The 24,456-nt window shown below is 42.6% G+C and overlaps 1 protein-coding gene across 2 annotated transcripts in view; it reads left to right on the forward strand.

Annotated features, from left to right (window-relative positions):
- The window catches only part of LOC126298492 (uncharacterized), a 1,054,904-nt gene that overhangs the window by 424,728 nt on the left and 605,720 nt on the right, over positions 1-24,456 (forward strand). For both annotated transcript variants that reach the window (XM_049989828.1, XM_049989829.1), the window contains one exon: positions 7,008-7,142. In XM_049989828.1, the coding sequence (XP_049845785.1) occupies positions 7,008-7,142 (135 nt within the window). The remainder of the gene's footprint in view (positions 1-7,007; positions 7,143-24,456) is intronic.

The following is a 24,456-nucleotide window of genomic DNA, read 5'->3' on the forward strand; positions in this document are numbered from 1 at the left end:
TGTTGTACTCTCCTCGTGGTTTCTTCTAAGTCACTGCAATTTTTTCTCCTTCCAACATGTTTAAATTATTTAGCACCAATTTTGGATTATTCTTATTACATATTATTGTGACTAATTGTTTGTATAGCGAACATTCGTAGTTAGTATCACCTTTCGGAGATTATATGTGGTGCAAAAAAATGTTCAAATGTGTGTGAAATCTAAGTTCTAAGTTCTAGGCGACGGGTGACCTCAGAAGTTAAGTCGCATAGTGCTCAGAGCCATTTGATTATCCGTCCGTGCTTGTAATGTGGAGATAGAGATCATCCAGGTCCTATAGACTTCAGAGCGTGCAAACCAAGAAGTGAGGCCTTATTCTGGGCGCTACAATCTGGAGCCGAGTGACCGCTGCGGTCGGGGGTTCGAATCCTGCCTCGGGCATGGATGTGTGTGATGTCCTTAGCTTAGTTAGGTTTAATTAGTTCTAAGTTCTAGGCGACTGGTAACCTCAGAAGTTAAGTCGCATAGTGCTCAGAGACCTTTGATTATCCATCCGTGCTCGTAATGTGGAGATAGAGATGATACAGGTCCTATAGACTTTAGAGCGTGCAAACCAAGAAGTGAGGCCTTATTCGGTTATAACTCAATGCTAGAGAAAACAATACAGCGATGTAGAGTTGTGTTGTAACCTTTTCTTTCAGAAAACCGTGCTTAAAAATGCATTCAATACACATTTAATTTTCGTGCAAGTCATAATGTAAACTTAGGTTTTTTTACGCGTACGGGTACGGAAAAATCTTGAAAAACCAGACTTCGTGTAGACACATGGTACTGTTCAAATTAGCCGTAATTCTGTTAAGATCACCAATGACAAGCAGAAGTGCACGCCAATGAGCCTGCTGTTCGTACACGAGGGTGCTAAGATCATGGGATGGATGTAGGGCCGTCATTGTATTCCACGTTCGAGGAGAAGACATGGGAAAGCTCTCCGAGCGGCTTTCTGCGTATGTTGATGCCGGCGGAGCTGACGGGCCAGGGTCACGTTCTGAACGTACAGCAGACGCCTCTGGGTACGGCTGGCATGGACTGCGCGTACTCTCAACAGCCTAACAAGTTGTGGACGACGACTTCTTGCCGCGGCATCATGAAACTGTTTGGGCTGTGCCATAAGGAGACAGAATGCGGCCCGAAATGTAGAAACTTCCTCACCGTACGATACACTGCCTCGTCACTGGTCTCCACGGTCACCTCGCCATTTACCTTATAAGAAATGGAAACTGGGGCCGCTAAACAGTGAAAGACCTTCTGAATTACGTATAAAGAACTGCGAATCGCACAAGAACAGCCAGAAGCCAGCAGCCTAGATAAGCTTCCAATGCTTGTTTCAGCTTTATCTCAGGACAAATAGCCTACACTGATAAGCCAAAACATTACGACCACTGCCCACCGCGAGGTCGGATATCACCTGAGGGCGTTGCGAGAATGCCACCCCGGCCGGCCGGCTGTGTGCTGTACCACACGTGATTGGTGAGGACGGGACGGTGAAGGAGGAGGAGGAGGAGAAGGAGACTGCGGAATCGGGCCGCTGCGAGCAGCCTGGTTGCTGCAGTCGTAACCCGCTAGCCTGAGGGAGGGTGGCCCATGGACGCCAGAGCGCTGCTGTGGCGGCCGCGGCCGCGGCCGGGGCAGGGTCGGGCGCAGGCGGCAGCGGCCGCTTCCCGCGAGGCGACTAGACACGCCCTTATAGGCGGGTGTGCCTTTGGTGAGGAAGAGGGTTTAGCCGCCACCGGTATGTGCGCCACACCGTGTTGAGGCGCTACCGCTGTAGAAGAAGAGATAAAATAAATAATAGTTAAGTACTGTGTTTACCGTTGCTGGCGCAGTGAAAGAAAGAATTCTGACGATCACGTGATTATAAGCAGAGTGAGTAATTACCTTTTTCGCTCTGGTTCCAGGCCATAAACACTTGGTTGGGCGACTGCACCACATCCTCAAAAAAGTCGACATGCTAATCACCTAGCAGAGCCAGATCTGAGCGCCTTTGTCAGTCCTCGTCTGTCTCGCCTACAACAATAACAACAACAACAAACAAGATATATAAGTTGATTATATCTATACTACTGCCACTACTACTAGTGGCATGTAACCTTTTTTTTTTAATTTACAAGTATGCTGCTTGGGCATCTCATTATTTGCTGGAGGCTGTTCCTGCATCTGGCGATGAACAGTCTCCAGCTGCTGTCCAACAAATCCAGGTCCTCTAGAGCTGTTCCTGTAACAGGACGAGACATAATTTTATTTATTTTGAATGTCGAGTTACACTGAAAGATCACATATGGATATTTTTTTTATACTTATGTTGGTGCTGTTGTCGGTCATCCACAGCTGGGGACTGTTCCACTTAGCATTGTTGCTGCTGTAGTAGATAATTGTTTTCAGCCCCCAGCTCTGCCTCCAGCACAATTTGCATTTCCTTCAAATGATATAGAAGAAAAGAAGTATGAAATAAGAAAATTTTCGATCGCAACAAGAACAAATTACAATGAAAATTTTACTCGCAAGGCAGTTCTGGCTGTGAACTCAACACAGGACGCTGGACTTCCGGGGTCTTTGCAGTCCCTCCTCACACTCCAAGACAAAATCCTGGAGTTGTACTGTAACAAGAAGACGGAGTTAATAATATGAATTTAACGTACACACGAAAATTTACACTTGAAATAGAAATTATTTACTCACTTGGTAATCCTGTGGAGAGAAAAGAACTAGGAAACACACACAGACATGATGGAATTCACAACAAGGCGGATTGTACCGGACTGCGGACGATGGAAGTTGGTTGTGGTATCTTATATAGACCGAGGCGACCAATGAGAGAGCTTCATTTGAATGTACAGCCAATGAGAAGCTCCAAATGTCATTATTCGTTATTTCTGGAAGGGCTCGATCCGACCATCGTCTCTCTCTCTCTCTCTCTCTCTCTCTCTCTCTCTCTCTCTCTCTCTCTCTTTCTCTCTCTCCCTCTCCTTGACTAACAATTTGCTTTTATGGTTAACTGTGTTTTCGCAAATGAAGACTTTTAGCAGTGAGAAGTTTACTGTTTCTGAGACGTATGTTGAAAGCAGGATATTGGGACTTCCAGAAAGGGTAACACGTGATGCCTCGTTAGGACCCTCACGAACAATGCAATCGGTGTTACTCTGGGCTATTTCCGTAAATAGGTCCTGTTAGGTGACGTCAGTATCCACAGGTTTCTATCGCGAGGGCTAGACGCGTCTCGCATGTCCCGTTAGGATCGTGATGGAAAGAAAGCAGTCGAACAGATTTCTATAATGTGATCTGTTACATCAGTATCCACAGATTTTGCACGCATTGATAGACGCAGCTTGCATGTCCCATTACGATCGCTAGGAACAATGCACCCTGTGCTATTCTGGGAAGGATTGGAACAGATTTCTATAGCGCGAATTGTGACATCAGTACCCAATAGGTATTGCGTTAGCAACGGTAAAGACACGTGCGCACGGACCAGAGGATGACCTGGTGCTTATGTAGATAGACATGTGACGTCAGTATAATACTCGAAGAACTTTAACTGTAGACGTGACTTTCACATGCAGTCGGCAGCGGAGTGACCCACCATTTTCTCCCCCTCCAGACCGCCATCTTGGATTACGCTATGGGAGGGGCGACAGCGCCCTCTGGTTGCAGTACTGTGTACTAGGTCAGTTGGACTCTGAACCCCATGGTGAACACACTTGATGGCGGTAATGCCTCTAATTGTTCAAATAAAGACTGCATGCAAAATAAATACTTATGTCCATCCTATCCAGGACAGGCTGAGTACTTTTCCCACCAATTCCTAGGAAGAGGTGGTGGTTGGATGACTTAGGTTAGTGGAGGTAGCCCAAGTGATCTTTTTCCCTGCCATTTTCTTATGTTAGTGGAGAAGATGTGGTGTGTCGAATGCCAGACATTTGCCACGCCGGACATTTGCCACACTTGCCCCTTCGCCAGGTAGCTTGAGTAGCGATCCCTCAGGTAAGGGACGCCCTTCCCCGCACTACCTCTATCCGCTTTCAAACTGCCGTCTCCACAGCTTACTCGATACAACCAGTACGTAAGGCACCTTCTTCTTCGACATATTGGCCAAATACAGAGCTTCTTTTCCGAAATCGAAATATTTATAACTTTTGGGAAACAAAAGCAATACCGACGATTATGTCAGTATGTAATTAGTTCTGCCAAGTATAAATATAGATTCCTCTGTCTGTACGGTAGCTTCCTTTCACGCTTACTGATTGCGATAGAAACAGTCGATCGGCATGGGAGCAACAAGAAAGTAACGGTGTAAAGAGAATGCGAATGTAAGCTAATCATTTCTTTTATATCACTGCATTTGTGCCTACTTTAATGACTACAACTGCATACCCAAAAGTCAATAGGGAAAGAATAAATGGGTTTGTGAATGTTTGAAAAGAAGAACGACATACTCCATATTAATTTACTCTGTAAAAACATTTGTTAATAAAGTGTAGCGGGACAATGTTCAAAACATAACTGAAAACACGTTCACTAAATAGAGATAATAACATCTATGATTGACATGTCATCTAAAATCGACTTACAATTTTGAAATGTTAGAAATAAGGAAATGAAGTAATACAGAATGCTACGCTTGTAACGTACGTTGTTGTTCTACATTGTTTAGCTCTGGTATTTACAGGGTCACACAGAAAGCATCTTAGGTTCTGGAGGGAAAAGCCGTAATTGTAATTATCTGCACCTGAATAGCCAGGGCCGAAAAATTTTGACACGTTTTACCACATATGAAAGATCTTTACAGTGTTTTCTTCAATTACAGTGGGACAGTGTATCGTTATGTATGGCCCTACGGTCCTACGGTAAATAAGAAATACTACTTGGCAGTTATGCGCCGCTTGCGTGACGCATTCTGAAGAAAATGACCAGAACTGCGGCAAAACCACTCGTAGAAATTGCGTCACTATAACACTCCTACTCACACCTGAATGCCTGTTCATTATTTTTTGACAAAAACGAAACCATTATGTCGCCTCAGCCACCATATTCACCAGATAAGGTCGCCTGTTACTTTCTATTCCCGAAGCAGAGTTTATTTTATGGTATAGCAATACATATATAAAGAGTGCAAATTACTACATATGAATGCTTAAGCACAACTCTCCAGGGTAAAATGACAAAAATAACAAGCGCTATAAATGGATATCAATGTCTTTTATGTATTTTATAACACCACTCGTAGCTGTGAGGAAATTTTCGAAAGGACCCTAGTAGGCACGTGCGGGACATGTCGATACAACACGAGCAGCTGTCTGTCGTTTCGCACCGCAGTCACACGACGGTGACGAAGATTTGCCCCACTTGTAGAGAGTGTCTGCACTTCGTCCGTGGCCCATTCGGATGCGGTTGAAGATAGTCCAAACTGCCCGAGGCTGGTCGAATCCAGGGATTTCTTCTGGACGCGAGGCAGCTTCAGGCATTGTGGGGAACAGTTTTGTTGCCAGCAGCGTTTCCATTCATCGAGTGAATTGAATTCAGTTTCTATGAGAGTCCTGGCTGTGATTAGAGTGGAGTGTTTTGATGTTAGTCATTTTCGTTCCGCGGGGAATACGTCGTCCATTGTCGGAAGGTCAGTGTTATTAGCAATCTTCTGGTAGTAGCGCGCTCTTCCGTCTGATATCAGGATGTGGAATGTGGCTCAAGATAGATAGCCAGTACGTGCGAGTAGATCGTATTGACCGACGAACAGTGCGCATGGCCTCGTTAAGTTGTACGTATATCTTTTTTACGTGTGGCCTATTAAAGGAGGTAGGACGTCAAACGGGCCGACTTGGAGCAGGAGAGGCACCACAGTACATTTTAGTTTCCATTGTCTACACTTTTACAAATAAATTCATAAAACTTTGCCAGCATGGCCAGGAAGATTCAGAATTCACCCCCATAGCAGTGGAAGTTCGAAAACATAACGAAATAATTGTTTTTTACATGTGAAATTTCGTCATTTTGTTCACTTACTAATGGCTGCATTTGTTGCTATAGGTACACTTTTCTTCATACGTAAGAGAGATTCTTCGATGAATTTTGCAGAGCATACAAACCATACTTAAAGGTGTATGAAACTCTAGAATTTTCCAAATCTATTAAAACCTGTGGTAAAAATTGAGGTAATTAACTAAAAATTTGTTTTTTTTTCTAAACATGAAGTTTAAAATATAGCAGTTCACTCGTTTTATCATAAATTAAATAAATTTTAGAGTTGCATACACCTGTGAGTATGGTATGTATACTGTGCAAAATTCATCGAATAATCTCTCTAATTTATGAAGAAAAGGGTACCTATAGCAACAAATGCAGCCATTAGTAAGTGAAAAAAATGATAAAATCTCGCACGTAAAAAAAAAATTATTTTGTTATGTTTTCGAACTTCCACTGCAATAAATGTGAATCCTGAATCCTTCCTGAAGATGCTGACAAAGTTTTATGAATTTATTTGTAAAAGTATAGACACTGAAAATTAAAATGTCCTGTGATGCCTCTCCTGATCCAAGTAGACCCGTTTGACGTCCTACCACCCTTAAGCGAGACAGGCGCACAGTACTCTGCTTTTGAGTATACCAAACCGAGTGCTGATACCCAGAGATTCCAAGGCGCAATAGAACCGCGAAAGTACTTCGTTTTGGCACCTTTGATGAGGTAAAAACAGAACACCGGTACGAAAAGTGAGTTCCAGAAATGCTTCCGAGATTGTAAAAAGCGCTCGCCCAAGTGCACTATATCTGAGGGGAATTACTTTGAAGGGGACAAAGTTGATATCAACGAACGAATGAAGGTACTTAAAGAAAAACGAGAACTGCCGTTACTTTTTGATCACACCTCGTACATTTTAGACGTACGCGTCTTTCCTGAACTAACTGACAACTGTGGCGACAGGAAGCGAGTCCAGTGACAAAATGAAAATAAAAGTAAAGCAGCGGCGTGTTGCGTTCCAGGTGGGGGGTCTCGCTGCAGGCCCCCTGTGCCCCCGGGTGCGCGCAGCCGCACTCGCCCAGAGATGGCCATGGACTCGCGCATCGGCCTCGACTACATCGTCGAGAACCCAGAGTACATCGCCAAACTAGCGGCCGGTAAGTACATTCTTTTTCCATCCCACATTCGTTCACTTCCTACTAACCGGAGTCCACACAGACTCAGTGCGCCGATTCTTCCGTAATCTAATTCTTACAAGCACCCAGCACGGAGGAGAATCTGTCACGCCTTATCAGTGTACTGACGAGGGAAATGCCCCATCGCACCCCCCCCCCCCCCCACCCCATATTTTGTTGTAAAATGGCCCAGTGTATAACTTGTCAAAAACTGAACGCAGATCGAGCACGAAAAGAGGAAGAAGGTGTACTGAACTGTGAAAAAAGAAACAATGAATGTTCCAAGCTCAATATGTGCAACATCGTGGCGTCGTGGTTATGTGGTCACAGTGCTGGACTGCAATGCCTGATACCGTGTTCAAGTCTCTCCCGTGTACCTCCCCCCCCCCCTTTTTCTCATGAAATTTCCGTCCAGTCATTGACGTTTCTGTTCTTCTGTAGTATTCATATTATTTATTTCTAGTTCGATCTGCCAGATACATTTTACAAAGAACAGATAAGATTAATATAAATCACAATAAACGTTTGCACTTGCAATGTGGAAACAAATTATACCAGTTATTACATTACAATTATGTCAGGGAAACTACATTATTAAGTTAAATGGAACTAAAATCACATAAATTGAAGACAATTAATTACACAGTAACATTAAGATTATGGAACGATTTCCTGGCAATGTCCGTTAACTTGTGGAGCGACATCAGAGAGCCGTCCCTGAAACCATGAATGTTACAAAACAGAAGATGGTCCATTGTTTGTACCTTGCCACAGTCACAACGCCAATCGTCTGTATAGCCCCATTTGGTTGTTTGTTGTCTGCATCGTCCAACTCCCGTGCGAAACCTGTTTCGAGCCGACCAGTGTTTCCTGTTGAGATTGAAGCCTTCAACCCTTTCGGTTGGGTCGTGGATTAGGTGATAGTTTTCCACGACGCCTCTTCTCAGACCCTGCCATGCATTCTTCCACTCAGCATCGAGCCCCTCTGTGCCCAATGTTCTGCTCCAGACGATAGGTTTCCTGGACTTGAGTTTCGTGGGTCCTCCCATGTCGGCATGTATGGGTAGCCTTGGGTTTGCTCCAATTTTTTCTATTATATCCTGGGTTGCTTTCTCTCTGTGTATGGAAGAAGGAGCGATGTTTGACAGCACCGGAAGCCACTCAACGGGGGTTGGCCTGAGAGTGCCGGTGACGGTTCTCAGAGTGGCATTTAGTTGTACATCGACTTTTTTGGAGTGCGGGCTTCTGCTCCAGAGTATTCTGCAGCGCTATACACCAGTGCCAGTGCAGCAGTTCGTAGAGTGGCACCATCAGAACCCCAAGTAGTGCCTGCCAGTCTGTTGAGCAGGTAGTCTTGTCATCGTACTATACGTTGATTATACAATGTGAGTCACGTGGTAAGAATGCATTGCAGTCGCAAGAAATTGTGATGAATAGTGAAAGCAGGCGAAATGCCGCTTAGACCTCTCGCAGAAGCGAAAAAAATAAACGGGTGTGAACTATGTTACAACATAGCAATTCGAGAGTCAAAACTTACAACACGGAACGTAAGAGTCATAACATGCGGTACTTGTGTAAAACAAATAGGAGGTACGTACTTCTGCAAACCCCTTCCTTACACCTTGCAGTTGCAAACAGTGGTTACACCACGACACAGACACAAATTTGAATACAGCGAACAGACACGTCAATGACCGGACGTACAGTTCATAGTTTTGTTGAGCAAAAAGGTGGTACGAGGCAAATTCGAACACGGATGTCCCCCGACACGGTGACCATACAACCACGACGCCGAGGCTATTCCAATTCGCTCGGAGCTTGGACCGTTCTCCGTTTCGTTTCTTCATGTTTTTCCTGAGTTCAGTACACCTTCTTGCTCAATTTACGTTCAGTTTCTGACGGACTATCCACTGGGCCATCTTACCACTATATCCGGGGGGAAGGGGGAGGGGGATGAGACGGGGTGTTTTCCTTGTGAGTAGAATGTACGAAGCGAAAATTAAACTAAACTTTTGATCATCCGAAAATGCATTATTGGAGTATCCTGACTGCATTACTCGACAAGAAGCAAAATACGATCCTACACGTAATTAAGAAAACAGGGGATTGAATGTCCATTAGTTAATTATATGTTCCATAGACCATTAGAACGATTTTTTTAATCGAAATGTTATGGAACGACTCAGTTTACAGGATATATCTGCAGATGAATCACCCAAAACTTGCACCGCAAGGACAAACATCAAAAAAAGTTTTGCATCAGCTCGGTTCCCAGAACTCCTGAAGACAGATGTTGACTGTGGATATTGTATCACAGACACAGTCCCTTTGACTGTTCAGAGGTGTCACTAAACCCGCCCAAAGATGTAAACAGCCATGCCTGAGCAGCGCCTATAAGACGGAGGGGGCCGTCAGCCGATCCGTTCCAGTCTTTCCACGAGAAAGGAGGTACACGGCTCGTGTTGTCTGTAGTTGAACCATGGCTAGACGGTCAATACCGCAGTTCGATCACGTCCGCATTGTTACTTAGTGCCAGGAAGGGCTCTCAACAAGGGAAGTGTCCAGGCGTCTCGGACTGAACCAAAGTGATGTTGTTTGGACATGGAGGAGATACAGAGAAACAGGAACTGCCGATGACTTGCCTCGTTCAGGCCACCCGAGGGCTACCACTGCAGTGGATGACGGCCACCTACGGATTATGGCTCGGAGGAACCCTGACAGCAAGGCTACCATGTTGAAGAACGCTTTTAGTGCAGCCACAGGACGTCGTGTTACGACTCAAACTCTGCACAATAGACTGCATCATGCGAAACTTCACATCCCGAGCCGGCCGCGGTGGTCTCGCGGTTCTAGGCGCGCAGTCCGGAACCGTGCGACTGCTACGGTCGCAGGTTCGAATCCTGCCTTGGGCATGGATGTGTGTGATGTCCTTAGGTTAGTTAGGTTTAAGTAGTTCTAAGTTCTAGGGGACTAATGACCACAGCAGTTGAGTCCCATAGTGCTCAGAGCCATTTGAACCATTTCACATCCCGACGTCCATGGCAAGGTCCATCTTTGGAACCACGACACCACGCAGCGTGGTACAGATGGGCCCAACAACATGCCGAATGGACCGCAAAAGTCGGAATCACGTTCTCTTCACCAATGAGTGTCGCACATGTCATCAACCAGACAATGGTCGGACACGTGTTTGGAGAAAACCCGGTCACGCTTAACGCCTTAGATACACTTTCCAGCGAGTGCAGCAAGGTGGAGGTTCCCTGCTATTTTGGGGTGGCATTATGTGCGGCCGAAGTACGCCGCAGGTGGTCATGGAAAGCGCCTTGACGGCTGTACGATATGTGAATGCCATCCTCAGACCTATAGTGCAACCATATCGGCAGCATATTGGCGATGCATTCGTCTTCATGGACGATAATTCCCGCCCCCATCGTGCACATCTTGCGAATGACTTTCTTCAGGATAACGACATCGCTCGACTAGAGTGGCCAGCATGTTCTCCAGACATGAACCCTACTGAACATGCCTGGAATAGGTTTAAAAAGGCTGTTTATGGACAACGTGACCCACCAACCACTCTGAGGAATCTACGCCGAATCGCCGTTGAGGAGTAGGACATTCTGGACCAACAGTGCCTTGATGAACTTGTGGATAGTATGTTACGACGAATACAGGCATGCATCACTGCAAGAGGACGTGGTACTGGTTATTAGAGGTACTGGTGTGTACAGCAATCTGGACCACTGTCTCTGATGGTCTCGCTGTATGATGGTACAACATGCAATGTGTGGTTCTCATGAGCAATAAAAATCGCGGAAATGATGTTTATGTTGATGTCTATTCCAATTTTCCCTAGAGGTTTCGGAGCTCTCGGCACTGAAGTGTTGCAAAACTTTTTTTGATGTGTGTATTTCGATAATGCAAGAAGCAATTAACATGCGGATTCCCCAGGTCGGAATGGTAGGCTTTTGCAGCCCATACAACAGCGTTGTGAGTTTTAAACGTGTATTTATTTACAAAAGGAACACATATTTTAATCGAACGCCTATTGAAAGTACCAAACTCAAAGTAGACTAAATTAAAATGACAGTGGTGTTTGTTGCAGGAGTCTAGAGCAAGTAGTTCACGAGATATGGAAGTTTGAACATTTTAAACACCGACAGTTACATGTTCCATGTGGTAGCACAAACGAATGTAAAATTCACTTTGGTGGCAATGGGCAACTCTTCTCGGATATTAATCTGTTCCCGGTGATGCCGTGTTGTTGAATGGGACATTGCCCAGCCCAAACGAAAGGCAAACAAAAGTGAATACATCACCTCTGTGGCATCTGACGCGTTGAGAAACAATGTACCGTCAAAGCCCGCGCTCCAAATGACCACCACCAGCATCAGCACAAGCTCGCAGTCTGCCACGATACGATTGCTTCCCATGTTCGTATTTCAGAGGAAATTACAGTGCGGGCATCAGTAATGCGCCCTTTCATATTATCTGTATTGTTTGAAAAGGTTGAAGTGGTCGACGAGTTGACGAGGTTCATTTCCGCTGGGATATCTTTCGGGGTACATAGTGTACGGACGAATAGCATACGTCATACATGCAAAAAACCATGAGCATATCCGCTTTTTTCGCATTGGGAAAGATCATCTTCTAAACACGTCCTACTACGGCCATTATCACACAGTACGCTGACGGGACCGTCGCAGTTCAGTCGAAGTGTACACACAACACAACACAAGCGTCTAAACAGTAGGATGGAACAGGCAGCTGTCGGTATTTACATTGTTCACAATACGATAACTCTTAAACTACTTACACTAGCTTCCTGCAGCAAACACCATTGACATTCTCATTTACGCTACTTTTAGGATGTTACTGTCAGTAACCATTGTAACGGTTGTAAATAACTGCACTTCCATCAGTGTCTCAAAATATGTGTATTGAGTGCAAGTCACTTACCTGCAATTCAGTTGTGTGAAAACTGCATATCGATAGTGCCTTCCATGTCCGAAATAAATGCGGTACAAGTATTAAGTGATAACCCTATACATGATTAATTTTAACATTAATGAATTATTATGTTTCAGTCTTACTCAAACAGCTACAATTAAAATTATTTTTTTCAAGTTACTACTTTTAAATAAAAATTTGTCAATGGAATAGGAGTTTAAAGCTTGGGTTGCGACCTGTCAGACATTTTATGTTACTGGGAAACGGTAAAAGATTGTTGTTGATGCGTATTGAACTCCTTTATGACTCACTCAAAGCTTTAGTAATAGATAGTAAAAGCCATTTTCCTTTTAGTGTTGTAGGCATAACACATATTCTTCTCAAATGTGAAAGTTATTTATGAAGAATTTCACTAGGGCATTGTACATATAAACCAAACTCCTCGAAGAGGTATCAAAAAGATATCCGTGGGGGAACACCGCAGATTATTCTTATTGCCTATTTTCGTGCAATTAATTATTTTTTCTGAGTGATGAGTTACCCCAGACAATTATTCCGTAAGACCTCTTAAGTGTAAATATGTGGAATATGTTAAGAGGTTGATTCGTTTCTCTAAGATTATTAATTATACTAAGAACAGAAGTATCTCATCTTAATTGCTTCAGAAGTTCAGTTATGTTTTTTCGTACTGTTCAAGTTTTCATTACTGTGTACATCCAAAAACTTGAGGTAATCTACCCAGAAGTGTTACATCAGTTGTTGGTACGAGTGTTTGATGTACATAACTGAAAATGGAGTGTTTTCTCAAAATTTATGGAGGGTCTATTTTGAAAAAATCACTTAATAATTATCTGAAAAACATCATTAACAAGTTCTTCTGTTGCTTTATCTTTAACCAGTTCTATTATAACACAAGTGTCGTTTGCTGTTAGTACCGATTCTGCGTGATGAATGTTAAGTGAAACATCATTCACATGCATACATCAAGAACCGTATTGTACCAAAAACTGAAACCTTCTTGATTTGTCTACAGTCACTAAAATTTTATCTCCTTCGAATATTTTTTAAGTATTCAGCACAACGTAGAACGTCAGTTTCATTTAATGTTGCACTCTATTTTAAATGCCACCAGTTTTAGGTTAGACTTGACTATGATCCTTAGGAATATCGGTTGAAACTAGCAGTTACTGTAACCAGTCACAGCTGTTATGAGTTCCACATCACGGTGCAGAGAATTATACTCCCATTATCGAGTGTCAGTTAATATTGTCTGTGTGTACAAGTTTTTGGGTGACTCGTGACACAGTCTTTCAGTGGTCCCGTCTCCTTTTCTGGTCGTATGTACATCACGTACACCTTATACAGGGTGTTACAAAAAGGTAGGGTCAAAATTTCAGGAAACATTCCTCACACACAAAGAAAGAAAATATGTTATGGGGACATGTGTCCGGAAACGCTTACTTTCCATGTTAGAGCTCATTTTATTACTTCTCGTCAAATCACATTAATTATGGAATGGAAACACACAGCAACAGAACGTACCAGCCTGACTTCAAACACTTTGTTACAGGAAATGTTCAAAATGTCCTCCGTTAGCGAGGATACATACATCCACCCTCTGTCGCATGGAATCCCTGATGCGCTGATGCAGCCCTGGAGTATGGCGTATTGTATCACAGCCGTCCACAATACGAGCGCGAAGAGTCTCTACATTTGGTACCGGGAATGCGTAGACAAGAGCTTTCAAATGTCCCCATAAATGAAAGTCAAGAGGGTTGAGGTCAGGAGAGCGTGGAAGCCATGGAATTGGTCCGCCACTACCAATCCATCGGTAACCGAATCTGTTGTTGAGAAGCGTACGAACACTTCGACTGAAATGTGCAGGAGCTCCATCGTGCATGGACCACATGTTGTGTCGTACTTGTAAAGGTACATGTTCGAGCAGCACAGGTAGAGTAGCCCGTATGAAATCATGATAACTTGTTCCATTGAGCGTAGGTGGAAGAGCATGGGGCCCAATCAAGACATCACCAACAATGCCTGCCCAAACGTTTACAGAAAATCTGTGTTGATGATGTGATTGCACAATTGCGTGCGGATTCTCGTCAGCCCACACATTTTGATTGTGAAAATTTACAATTTTATCACGTTGGAATGAAGCCTCATCCGTAAAGAGAACATTTGCACTGAAATGAGGATTGACACATTGTTGGATGAACCATTCGCCGAAGTGTACCCGTGGAGGTCAATCAGCTGCTGATAGTGCCTGCACACGCTGTACATGGTACGGAAACAACTGGTTCTCCCGTAGCACTCTCCATACAGTGACGTGTCAACGTTACCATGTACAGCAGCAACTGCTCTGACGCTGACATTAGGGTTATCGTCAACTGCACGAAGAATTGCCTCGTCCATTGCAGGTGTCCTCGTCGTTACAGGTCTTCCCCAGTCGCGAGTCATAGGCTGGAATGTTCCGTGCTCCCTAAGGCGCCGATCAATTGCTTCGAGCGTCTTCCTGTCGGGACACCTTCGTTCTGGAAATCTGTCTAAAAAGAACCACTCCACAGCTATTGCCCCTGCTAATCCATACATCAATCCATGCAGTACATACTGACGAAACTAAAATGAGCTCTAACATGGAAATTAAGCGTTTCCGGACTCATGTCCACATAACATATTTTCTTTCTTTGTGTGTGAGGAATGTTTCCTGAAAGTTTGGCCGTACCTTTTTGTACCTGTATAAACTGTGGGAGACAGTACCATAGGATTGTCAAAAGTCTTTCATACAACATGTCCATGCCTTACTGCAACACCGCAAAGAGGAACTGCAGCATATGGCGCAATGCCACCAGCCGCTGTGTCATGGCGTCATGTGGATGCAGTATGGAGGGACATGGGCGTATTACACAACTCTCCCACATGTTTTCGGATTTTCCGACATGGGAGCCGCTACTTCTCATTCGAGTAGCCCCTCTTTCTTTTTTTTTTTTTTTTTTTTTTTTTTGCCGTAAGGAAAAATCGTTGGCAGTACCGGGAATTGAACTCCGGTCCTTCGCATTGCAATCAGCCGCACTGATCACTTGGTTACGGAGGTTGACTCCATGCCTCATTAACTAATATACATCCACTTGATGATGGAGGTATAATCCTCTGAAACGCATTGCAGAATGAACAATAAATTGTGACTGGTTACACCAATTTGTCGTTTCAGCTGGTTATACTCAGAAATAGTCATACTAGAATACTTTTGTTTGTGTGAAGCTACTTATTATTATTATTATTATTTTAGCTTTTCCCGTAATGACCGTAGTACACATTAAGAAGCCTTTTCGTGGAAAGCGTTTCGCTTTTGCTGTCAAAATATGCAACACAGTTACTTTTGTTCACGAATTTATTTTAGACATATAACACATCCTTCAAGATGCAAAAAGGAATAAAGACGTTGTAATAAACTGGTAAAATATGTCGTTACCAGTTTTGATTCGAAGGAAACAGCAAGTGTTATGCACTCGTAACGTGTACAGCATAACCATGTTCATGCTTTTCAGATAATGCGAAACGTGTCTGTTGTAAGAACTTTTGAATTATCTGCGCGCTTAGGACCAGAGGAAACCAAAATAATAATAATAAATACACTACGACAACCCGATAGAAACGAACAGTATGTATGTATCAAGATTCATAAAATCTGAAACGCACGCAAGGTGAGCTCCGTGGTGGAGTACAGTAATTTCTTTGAAATTCAGGATAAATAAGATATAAAGATCGATTTCCCGAATCCACTGACCCTAGAGATAGAGGATATTACTCTCAGCATGAGAACTCTGTTCTGTTTTCCCCAGTACTCATTCTACCGTTCAGGCACGACATAAAATTTTATGTTTCCGTTAATTCTTCTTTCAGCGACAGATGCAGTTAGTTATTTTATTTCTGATCAGCTGACATGATTTGAATGTTAGGTTTATTTCTTAGGCCGTATTCTCGTATTGCCTTCTGAATGTGGAGTATCGTTTCGAAAAAGAAGAAGAAGAAGAAGAAGAAGAAGAAGAAAAAGAAGAAGAGAAGAGAAGAGGAAAAGTGGCTGGAGGAAATGGGAGGGTGAGGTGAGGAATTCCATAGTTAACTCTTTACCTATACCTGTGAAGACCTCTGATGTTGAAGAATTTTAGAAACCACGGAAGACTCTTGAAGGACGTTCATTAAATACTTTAAGTGGCTCTTAGAACTGAACGTATTATTATTAACCAGATTAGTCCTTGATTTTTTTGGTAAACTGTAAGACCAACAATTTTTTTGCTTTTAATCAAAGATTTAGGTGTAAACTGACTATGAATTTCACCCTAGCATTCCGCAAAAATGTGATGAATCCACGGCATGCTCACTCGTGGTAGTGTTGCTCCATGTTCACCCGTAGCCATTTATCTGCAATAATGCAATAATGTTATTGTACTTGTGTAAACATAATACTGAGGATACGCACGTATTACGTACCTATACTGTTTTACTAGGAACTAATTACTGAAAAAAAAAAACGGTTTATAGCTCATCAGTCTCGAGCTATTGGTCCGTCTTTCGATCTGAGGGACTAGCTTCAACATCAGCTGTCCTTGTCTTTGGTTACTGTTGCTGTATGTACGTCGTGTGATGCAGACTTTCCTGGTTACGTGTTGTTGCATGCTCAGATGGTGATCCAAAGTGTATAATCACGAGAGAGATACCTGCAACAAGGAATACTCAGACATTGTCACCGGCTGCAGTGATGCACTTCTACTTCCAATATGGGCAAGATCTGTATGTTTTTGTCACAACGATACTATCAAAAGAGATATCTGGCTCAGCTGGAAGTTGTTTTGGTGCTCTAGTGGGGATATTGTGGACAACCGTCAGAAATGTCAGCCAGGATGGCATGATGTTGACTGCGTTCCGGCTATCCATAAAAGTGATTTTCTACTGACCTTAGTCGTTCAGAAAAGCTAACTCTCACTCTGTGGTTCATAATACGGAATTGAACATGACCAGTCTAATATTTTCAGTTATTGTCCTTCGTATCACAATGTCAGGGCTTATCCAAGGCAAAGAAAGTGTTTATTCTATGAGCAGGTTTAACGATTGCTTTGAAGCTCGTATTCTCCATTTGTCACTGACAGTAATTGAGACTGTTGTGCTTAGTTACGTAATTCAATCGTACTCGATACCTCGCACTTTTGGTACCACCGAGTTCGCATTGTTTCTGGCGAAGACTATTTTTGGCTGTTCTCAGATCAATAAAGCTGAGGAAGCTGCCAGTACGAAGACTGGCTGGGAGCGTTGTACCTCGGAGGTGATTATCGTGAAGAATCACATATGCAGACGCCACAAAAACGACAAAAGTTCTCGCAGTCATTTTTGGTGTTTCAGAGAAAACTTTTGGACGAGAAGTACCCGAAATTATCCGTAGAGATAGTGCTATAGATAAAGTCACCCTAGGCTTCCGAAAGGTGAAATACTACGTATTTAACATGTAGCAGTGAACAATAGTGTATATTATTTAAAACTCCATGAAGTCAACATATTATGCCATTGTTTCCTTCTTAAGGTCCCAAAATGTTTCGTCTTATATTAAGCCTTCTTGTATCAAATAAATCTATTGTCAGAATATCTAACTCTTCCGCTCGCTCCTACAATAAGAACAATGCACGTAATTTGTCGTGTTCTTGCTATTTCACATTTTGGTAACTTAATAAATTCTGAAATGACTCAAAATTTCAGCTTTTCTGTGGCTTTTTTTGTCCTATGGCTATCACCAACATTTTACTTAAAGTGCATTGTTTTACATTTTCATCTTTGTAAGTCAAAGAACTCCGTTTGAGATGATCCTGCGATTTTTCTTCTTATACAGCGTAATAATTTCCTATACTGTACTGTAATTTAAAAGATTTCGTAAACCGAATTTTCTACTGTTCATCACTGCCTTTTACGCCTTTGCTAGTCATATATTGATCTTAACTTTTTGTCTTTATTCTTTTTACGTTCTTTTGAGTCACTTATGATTTATTTATTTATTTCATAATCCTTTAGCTTTAAAAGATTAACTGTATTTTGTAGGTGTTGCAAAAACACACAAATCTCGAAATGTAGGTCCTGCCTTGTTAAGAAAACAGACATATTGTCAAACACTTCTAAAGTCACAGATCGACTAAGTCCTCCGATGCCGATACGTTCCGTACTCCGCTAGTAGATGCAGAATGATATATATATCGATGTTAACCTTATTTTTCAAGCTAACTTTACTGACAACACCTCGCTATAACCACTAAGTTCCCATTTTTATCTTCTAAACGTCGTTCTGACCAACAATTTCAAAAATTTGATTGCAAAATGTACCAGTAATCGTAGCACGTGCTTTTGAAAAGTGTTATGGTGGATCTGACCAGAAAACAGATGATATTTCTTCTGCTCTGTGGAATTTAACACCGGTTCTAGATACTTCTTCTTTCCCCTTGAGCTTTAATTTATGGTTAATATGAAGGTATCTTATCTCTTGTTATTGTCACTTTTAATTACATAATCATAAGCTTCTGATAGGTCATCTTTAATCTGTTTCTGCTTTCTGTTGCAAATCTGAGTAGTTTTTTTATTAACTAAACGAAACACTTTTTACCATTGTTTCACAAAGTTCATTAATACTGTCAAACTTAGATATTGAGTCGTAACCCTATACTCTAGTACATAACCGGTAAGAAACATGCAACGATAAACATGTTAACTTTTTAATCTATCGATTTTTCACTTAAACTGTAAAAGTTACCTTTGTTGACACTTTTGACAAAATTACATATTCTTTTTACAAAATTCATTAGGGTGGCATTTACAAGAACTATGACTAAACATACACTGCAGTAGAGCTACGCACAGGAATGCAATTTTTGTTCCGTGAATGAAGGCAACAAGCTTCTTCGGCAATGCAAGTGTTACAATATTGTCTAAAATGGGTGAAAAATTGAACTGAGTTTGTTCATTCACTAATATATGTGGGGTACACTCATTTGTTTCTTAATTTCTTAAATTTCTGACTGAGTTAGTTTTGCATTCTTTACCACTATTTGCAGGACTTGTACATCTAATATTTATTTGTGGTTTACATTAACGCAATGTTCAGCAGAGAATTAATCTGGCTTCTTTAAATTCAGACTACTACGGTGTTCTCTGAGCCTACTGGAGATTGACCACCCAGTCTGTCAAATATACCAAGAAAGCTGAGAGTGTCAGTCTTGTGAGTCCAGTATTCTCTACCCACTGCGCAATCTTGGTAACTTTATGTAACCTATCTGAGAACCTCTTCATTCTGTTGTTACGTTTTCCCGCATTTTGTGAACAACTCTAGCTATGAGGTCACTCAATATAGCAGGAAATAGTCTTATCGCAATATTTCAGCGCGCATTGTGGCTATTACGTCGGATGTAAGGAAAATGATATGCGGAGTAACACTGAAAATCCTCAGTGACGTCTCCACTACTACGACTGTCACACTGTAGTTCCATCAGCACACACTTCACCTTTATTTCAAAAATACAATTTTTGCATCCTGATGGATGAAAGTAGGGCATGTCCGTATTCTAAACTCCTTACCGTACCATTTAGTTCGACAAAATTTGCGTCCAAGTTGTTAGAAACAACGCGTGCTAAACGGGTCAGTGTGATGTGCGAGATCATCGCAATACACGCCGACATACGGATACTTGTAGCTATACGCTTAGTTTCACGAGATAGTGCTCTTGTGGACATCAGCACTAATGTTATAGATGTATACAGGGTGAGTCACCTGTAACTTGCACCGCATATATAGCGGAAATGGAAAGAGCTATTGGAACGCGGTTTTCATAGACTAGGTTGGCAATCAGGGGTTCATGTTGTTAGCCACTCAACAGATTGTAATAATGCTTAGAGAGTGTGGTTTTGTGCGAACATACACTTCTTAAATCGAACAGTGTCTATTAACAAAAATGTAACGTGTGTAAATTCCTAAGAGACCGAAAAAAATGGCTCTGAGGACTATGGGACTTAACTACTGTGGTCATCAGTCCCCTAGAACTTAGAACTACTTAAACCTAACTAACCTAAGGACATCACACACATCCATGCCCAAGGCAAGATTCGAACTTGCGACCGTAGCAGTCGCGCGGTTCCGGATTGCGCGCCTAGAACCGCTAGACCACCGCGGCCGGCTAAGAGACCGAACTGCTGAGGTCATCGGTCCCTAGACTTACACAATACTTAAACTAACTTATGCTAAGAACAGCGCACACACCCTTGCCCGAGGGAGGGGCCGCGCAATCCGTGACACGGCGCCTCAAACCGCGTGGCCACGCCGCACGGCGCCTATTAACATTAACAGTCTCAAAGTAGGGTAAATTAGAATGACACTGGTGTTTGTTGCAGGATTCTAGTGCTAGTCCTTTGCGAGATACTGTTTATTGAAAAATTTAAACACTTGCACAATACCTGTGGTTGCACACACTACAGAAAAACACAAGTATATACACCAGTTCTGTGGATTCTGACCAATAACGAGACAAATGACCATTACACGTTGTGTTCAAAATGATCACTGGTAGCACCAATATACGCTTACAGTTTAGCAAGGAACGACTTCTGCACACGTGCTACCATTTCAGCGAAGATATCTGAGCAGGCTGTACTAATATGTCGTTGCATATCATTGGGTATAGTTGGTATGTCCTTATAGGCAGCATCTTTCAGCATTCCCCACAGAAAAAAAAGTATACAGGTTTCAAATCCGGAGAACGAGCCAACCAAGATACAGGTTCTCTGTGTCCAATTGAACGATTTGAAAAGCATTCATGAAGACGTGCTGTAGTAGTTTGTGCACTGTGGGCTGGACAGCCATCATGTTGGTACCATAGGTTCCTCTTAGTCTGCAGAGGAACGTCGTGTAGTATTCGTGGATGATGGCCTGTTAGGAGGCTGCGATACTTGTGCGCGTTCAGCGTTTCGCCTATGAAAAACGGACCTATAAACTGAATGTTCACTAACCCACACCACACGTTTACACTCCACGGAAGTTCCACCTGACGCAGTCAACTAGGGTTGTCAACAGACCAACAATGCATGTTTCGGTGGTTTACATGACAGTGATTGGTAAATGTGGCTTCATCACTAAACAGGATACATGATACACCTGGAGTATTCTGTCTTAATGCCCATGTACAGAAGTTAACATGATTCTCATAATGGTCTCCATGCAGCTCTGAGAGAGAGAGAGATGTGATAGGGCTGGAACCTATGTCGATGAAGAATGCGTATAACACTTGCCGGACTCATACCACTTCCTCGTGCGATTGCGGATGAGCTAACGTGCGGATCAACTGCAACACTAGCAAGAACATTAATTTCCCCCTCTTCCTTCGTCACTTGTTTCCTTCTGTTAGTTGTCTGCTTGTTGTGTGATAGTTTTCGCTTCATCTCAGTTATGGTATCTTAACTGGTACGTTAAAAGCAGTAGGTACGCCTTATCTTGTACGTTAAATGCAGCAGGTACTGTCTTACCTCTAACGTTAAATACAGGAGGTACTGCCTTCCATATCAGTATCTTATTTTCCTATTTTACACATGCACAAACCAATTTATTTCGAAGTGTTGTGAACAAAACTTCGCTCTGCTGCGTCTTTTGCGATTCATCAACTCTTGTGTTCTTTACTACCTTAGCACGGTATTGCTGCATTTGGTCTCCCGTGGCCCTTATCAGTAACAAGCCATGACTTGACAGTAAACAAGTACAGTGGTGACTAAGGAAAATGCAAGTCACTTTTAATAATTTTAAGACACTTGTGCCTATACTATCAAGTGTTTTAGCGTGTCCTCGTGAAGTATCACGATAAAAACTCGACCGGAGCGCCCTTGCTCCGATGTGCAATAATATCGTGATCGACTAATACTGTATGTTTCTGGTTCTTAATAATAAAAAAAACGTTATTCTTCCGTAAATGTCTCAAGGTGCATGAAGAGCGTAACTAAACAGTCCTGCAGTGTGGTGTTTCATGTTTCTTATGGTCCTTGGAAAACCTATAGAACGACAATTTTGGTGTCTAGGTATAACAAAAATTAGCAGTAGTGTCGCAACTATGACTATTGATACTTTTAAAAATATCGGGAATCCGATATATAGATTGTTGTTGTTGTTGTCCTCAGTCCTGAGACTGGTTTGATGGAGCTCTCCATGCTACTCTATCCTGTGCAAGCTTCTTCATCTCCCAGTACCTACTGCAACCTACATCCTTCTGAATCTGCTTAGTGTATTCATGTCTTCGTCTCCCTCTACGATTTTTACCCTCCACGCTGCCCTCCAATGCTAAATTTGTGATCCCTTGATGCCTCAAAACATGTCCTACCAACCGATCCCTTCTTCTAGTCAAGTTGTGCCACAAACTTCTCTTTTCCCAATCCTATTCAATACCTCCTCATTAGTTACATGATCTATCCATCTTATCTTCAGCATTCTTCTGTAGCACCACATTTCGAAAGCTTCTATTCTCTTCTTGTCCAAACTAGTTATCGTCCATGTTTCACTTCCATACATGGCTACACTCCAAACAAACACTTTCAGAAACGACTTCCTGAAAAATATCACTATCGGGCCTCGATATAACGAGAGAATCGATGTATTGAATCGACGGAAAAAATAACCACATACTGGCTTATAAAGACTTTTTTAGTTGACGACTTTCGTGTTGATGAGGATGATGGCTAACAATGGTAACTGCATGTAAATAGCACAATGAAAGGCGTCCAATGGGTCTGTAGTTGGGGTTCGTAATATTTCAGATCTTTCCGGAACACTTCACGTCGACTTCCCTGTTTTTTCATTTCTGCCAACGCCAGCCACCTAGCAGTTGTGGTGTCTGAATTGCGTGCTGAAGTAAACTTTATAATTTCCGTTGTTGAGCCGAGCGCCGATTACGTCAGCATTTGCCCTCGTCCGTCCCTGCCCACCGCAAAGACAAATCTTGCCATTCAGAGTTCTGTTCAACATTTTCAGCAACTGTTTTAGAAGAATGTCCATGTGAAGAAATGGCCCGCCAGTTGCGTTAAAAATTATTTTTTAACGCAACTTGTGTGCAATTTATTGACATCGGGAATCTTGTGCTATTCCATTCACACCGCCATCTCCCAGTGCAATCGGACTTCTTCTTTGCGCCACCTATACTTGCTCCATACAGTCAAAGAGTGACACTCGGCGTGATGAAGGCTTAAAAAGTAGTAAGACTCCTTCACACAGTGAAAGAAAATTTATCAGTGTCACACTACGGTTTCATCGAAGTACTCTGGGATTCGAACTAGGCAACGGAGACAAAGCTGTACCTATATACTTGTAATATAATATGCTCAAACAGAAATTGTTAGTCTGTTCGCGAGTGTTCAAATGGCTCAACTGGGAGAGCATGCTGCGACATGTAAATACTATTGTCGAATTTTTTAATTTATTTTTTTTCTGTTTGAGCCAAGTTAACGTGAAGAACGCCTCCTGATTTGGCGTTGGACGTGCAACGGTATTTCTTTATCAATATCAGCATTCAAGACAGACCGAAAAAGATCTGCATTGGTAGACACATTTAGGGAAAAGTGATAACTAAATGGCTTAAATGGCTCTGAGCACTATGGGACTTAACATCTATGGTCATCAGTCACCTAGAACTTAGAGCTACTTACACCTAACTAACCTAAGGACAGCACACAACACCCAGTCATCACGAAGCAGAGAAAATCCCTGACCCCGCAGGGAATCGAACGCGGGAACCCGGGCTCGGGAAGGGAGAACGCTACCGCACGACCACGAGCTGCGGACAAAAGTGATAACTGTGCTGTGAACTTGATACTAGGTAAATCATCAGTTTCTCCGAAAATACTTGTACAATAACCACGTTAGATATATGTAACTGAGTACTTCACTAGAAGTAAAGACCCTAGGTCATTGATAAGCACACGGCCGTGGAAAAGCGAGTTTCCTGCCATCCCCCCACCCGTGGTATTCCTGTACCAGCAATTCCAGCCCCTAGAATTAGCAGCTTTGTGGAGACGAGAATAAATTAGTGATGAGTAGAAGATATGAGTCAGTCCACAGTTTCATAGTATGTTCCACGTTGCTCAGTCGGAAGAGGGCTACACTCGAAATATAGATGCTGGATTCCTCTCCGTCGGACACAAATATTTAATGACTAACTGAAAACCTCAGCTGCTGACAGGTGTTGTTGATATACCTCGATGTGGACAGCTGAAAATGTGTGCCCAAACTCTCACGGGGATCGCTAAAGCGTGCGCGGGTAATGAGAGGTTGGCAAATGTCTATAAG

Source organism: Schistocerca gregaria, chromosome X, assembly GCF_023897955.1.
Source record: "Schistocerca gregaria isolate iqSchGreg1 chromosome X, iqSchGreg1.2, whole genome shotgun sequence".
NCBI classification, from domain to species: Eukaryota; Metazoa; Arthropoda; class Insecta; order Orthoptera; family Acrididae; genus Schistocerca; species Schistocerca gregaria.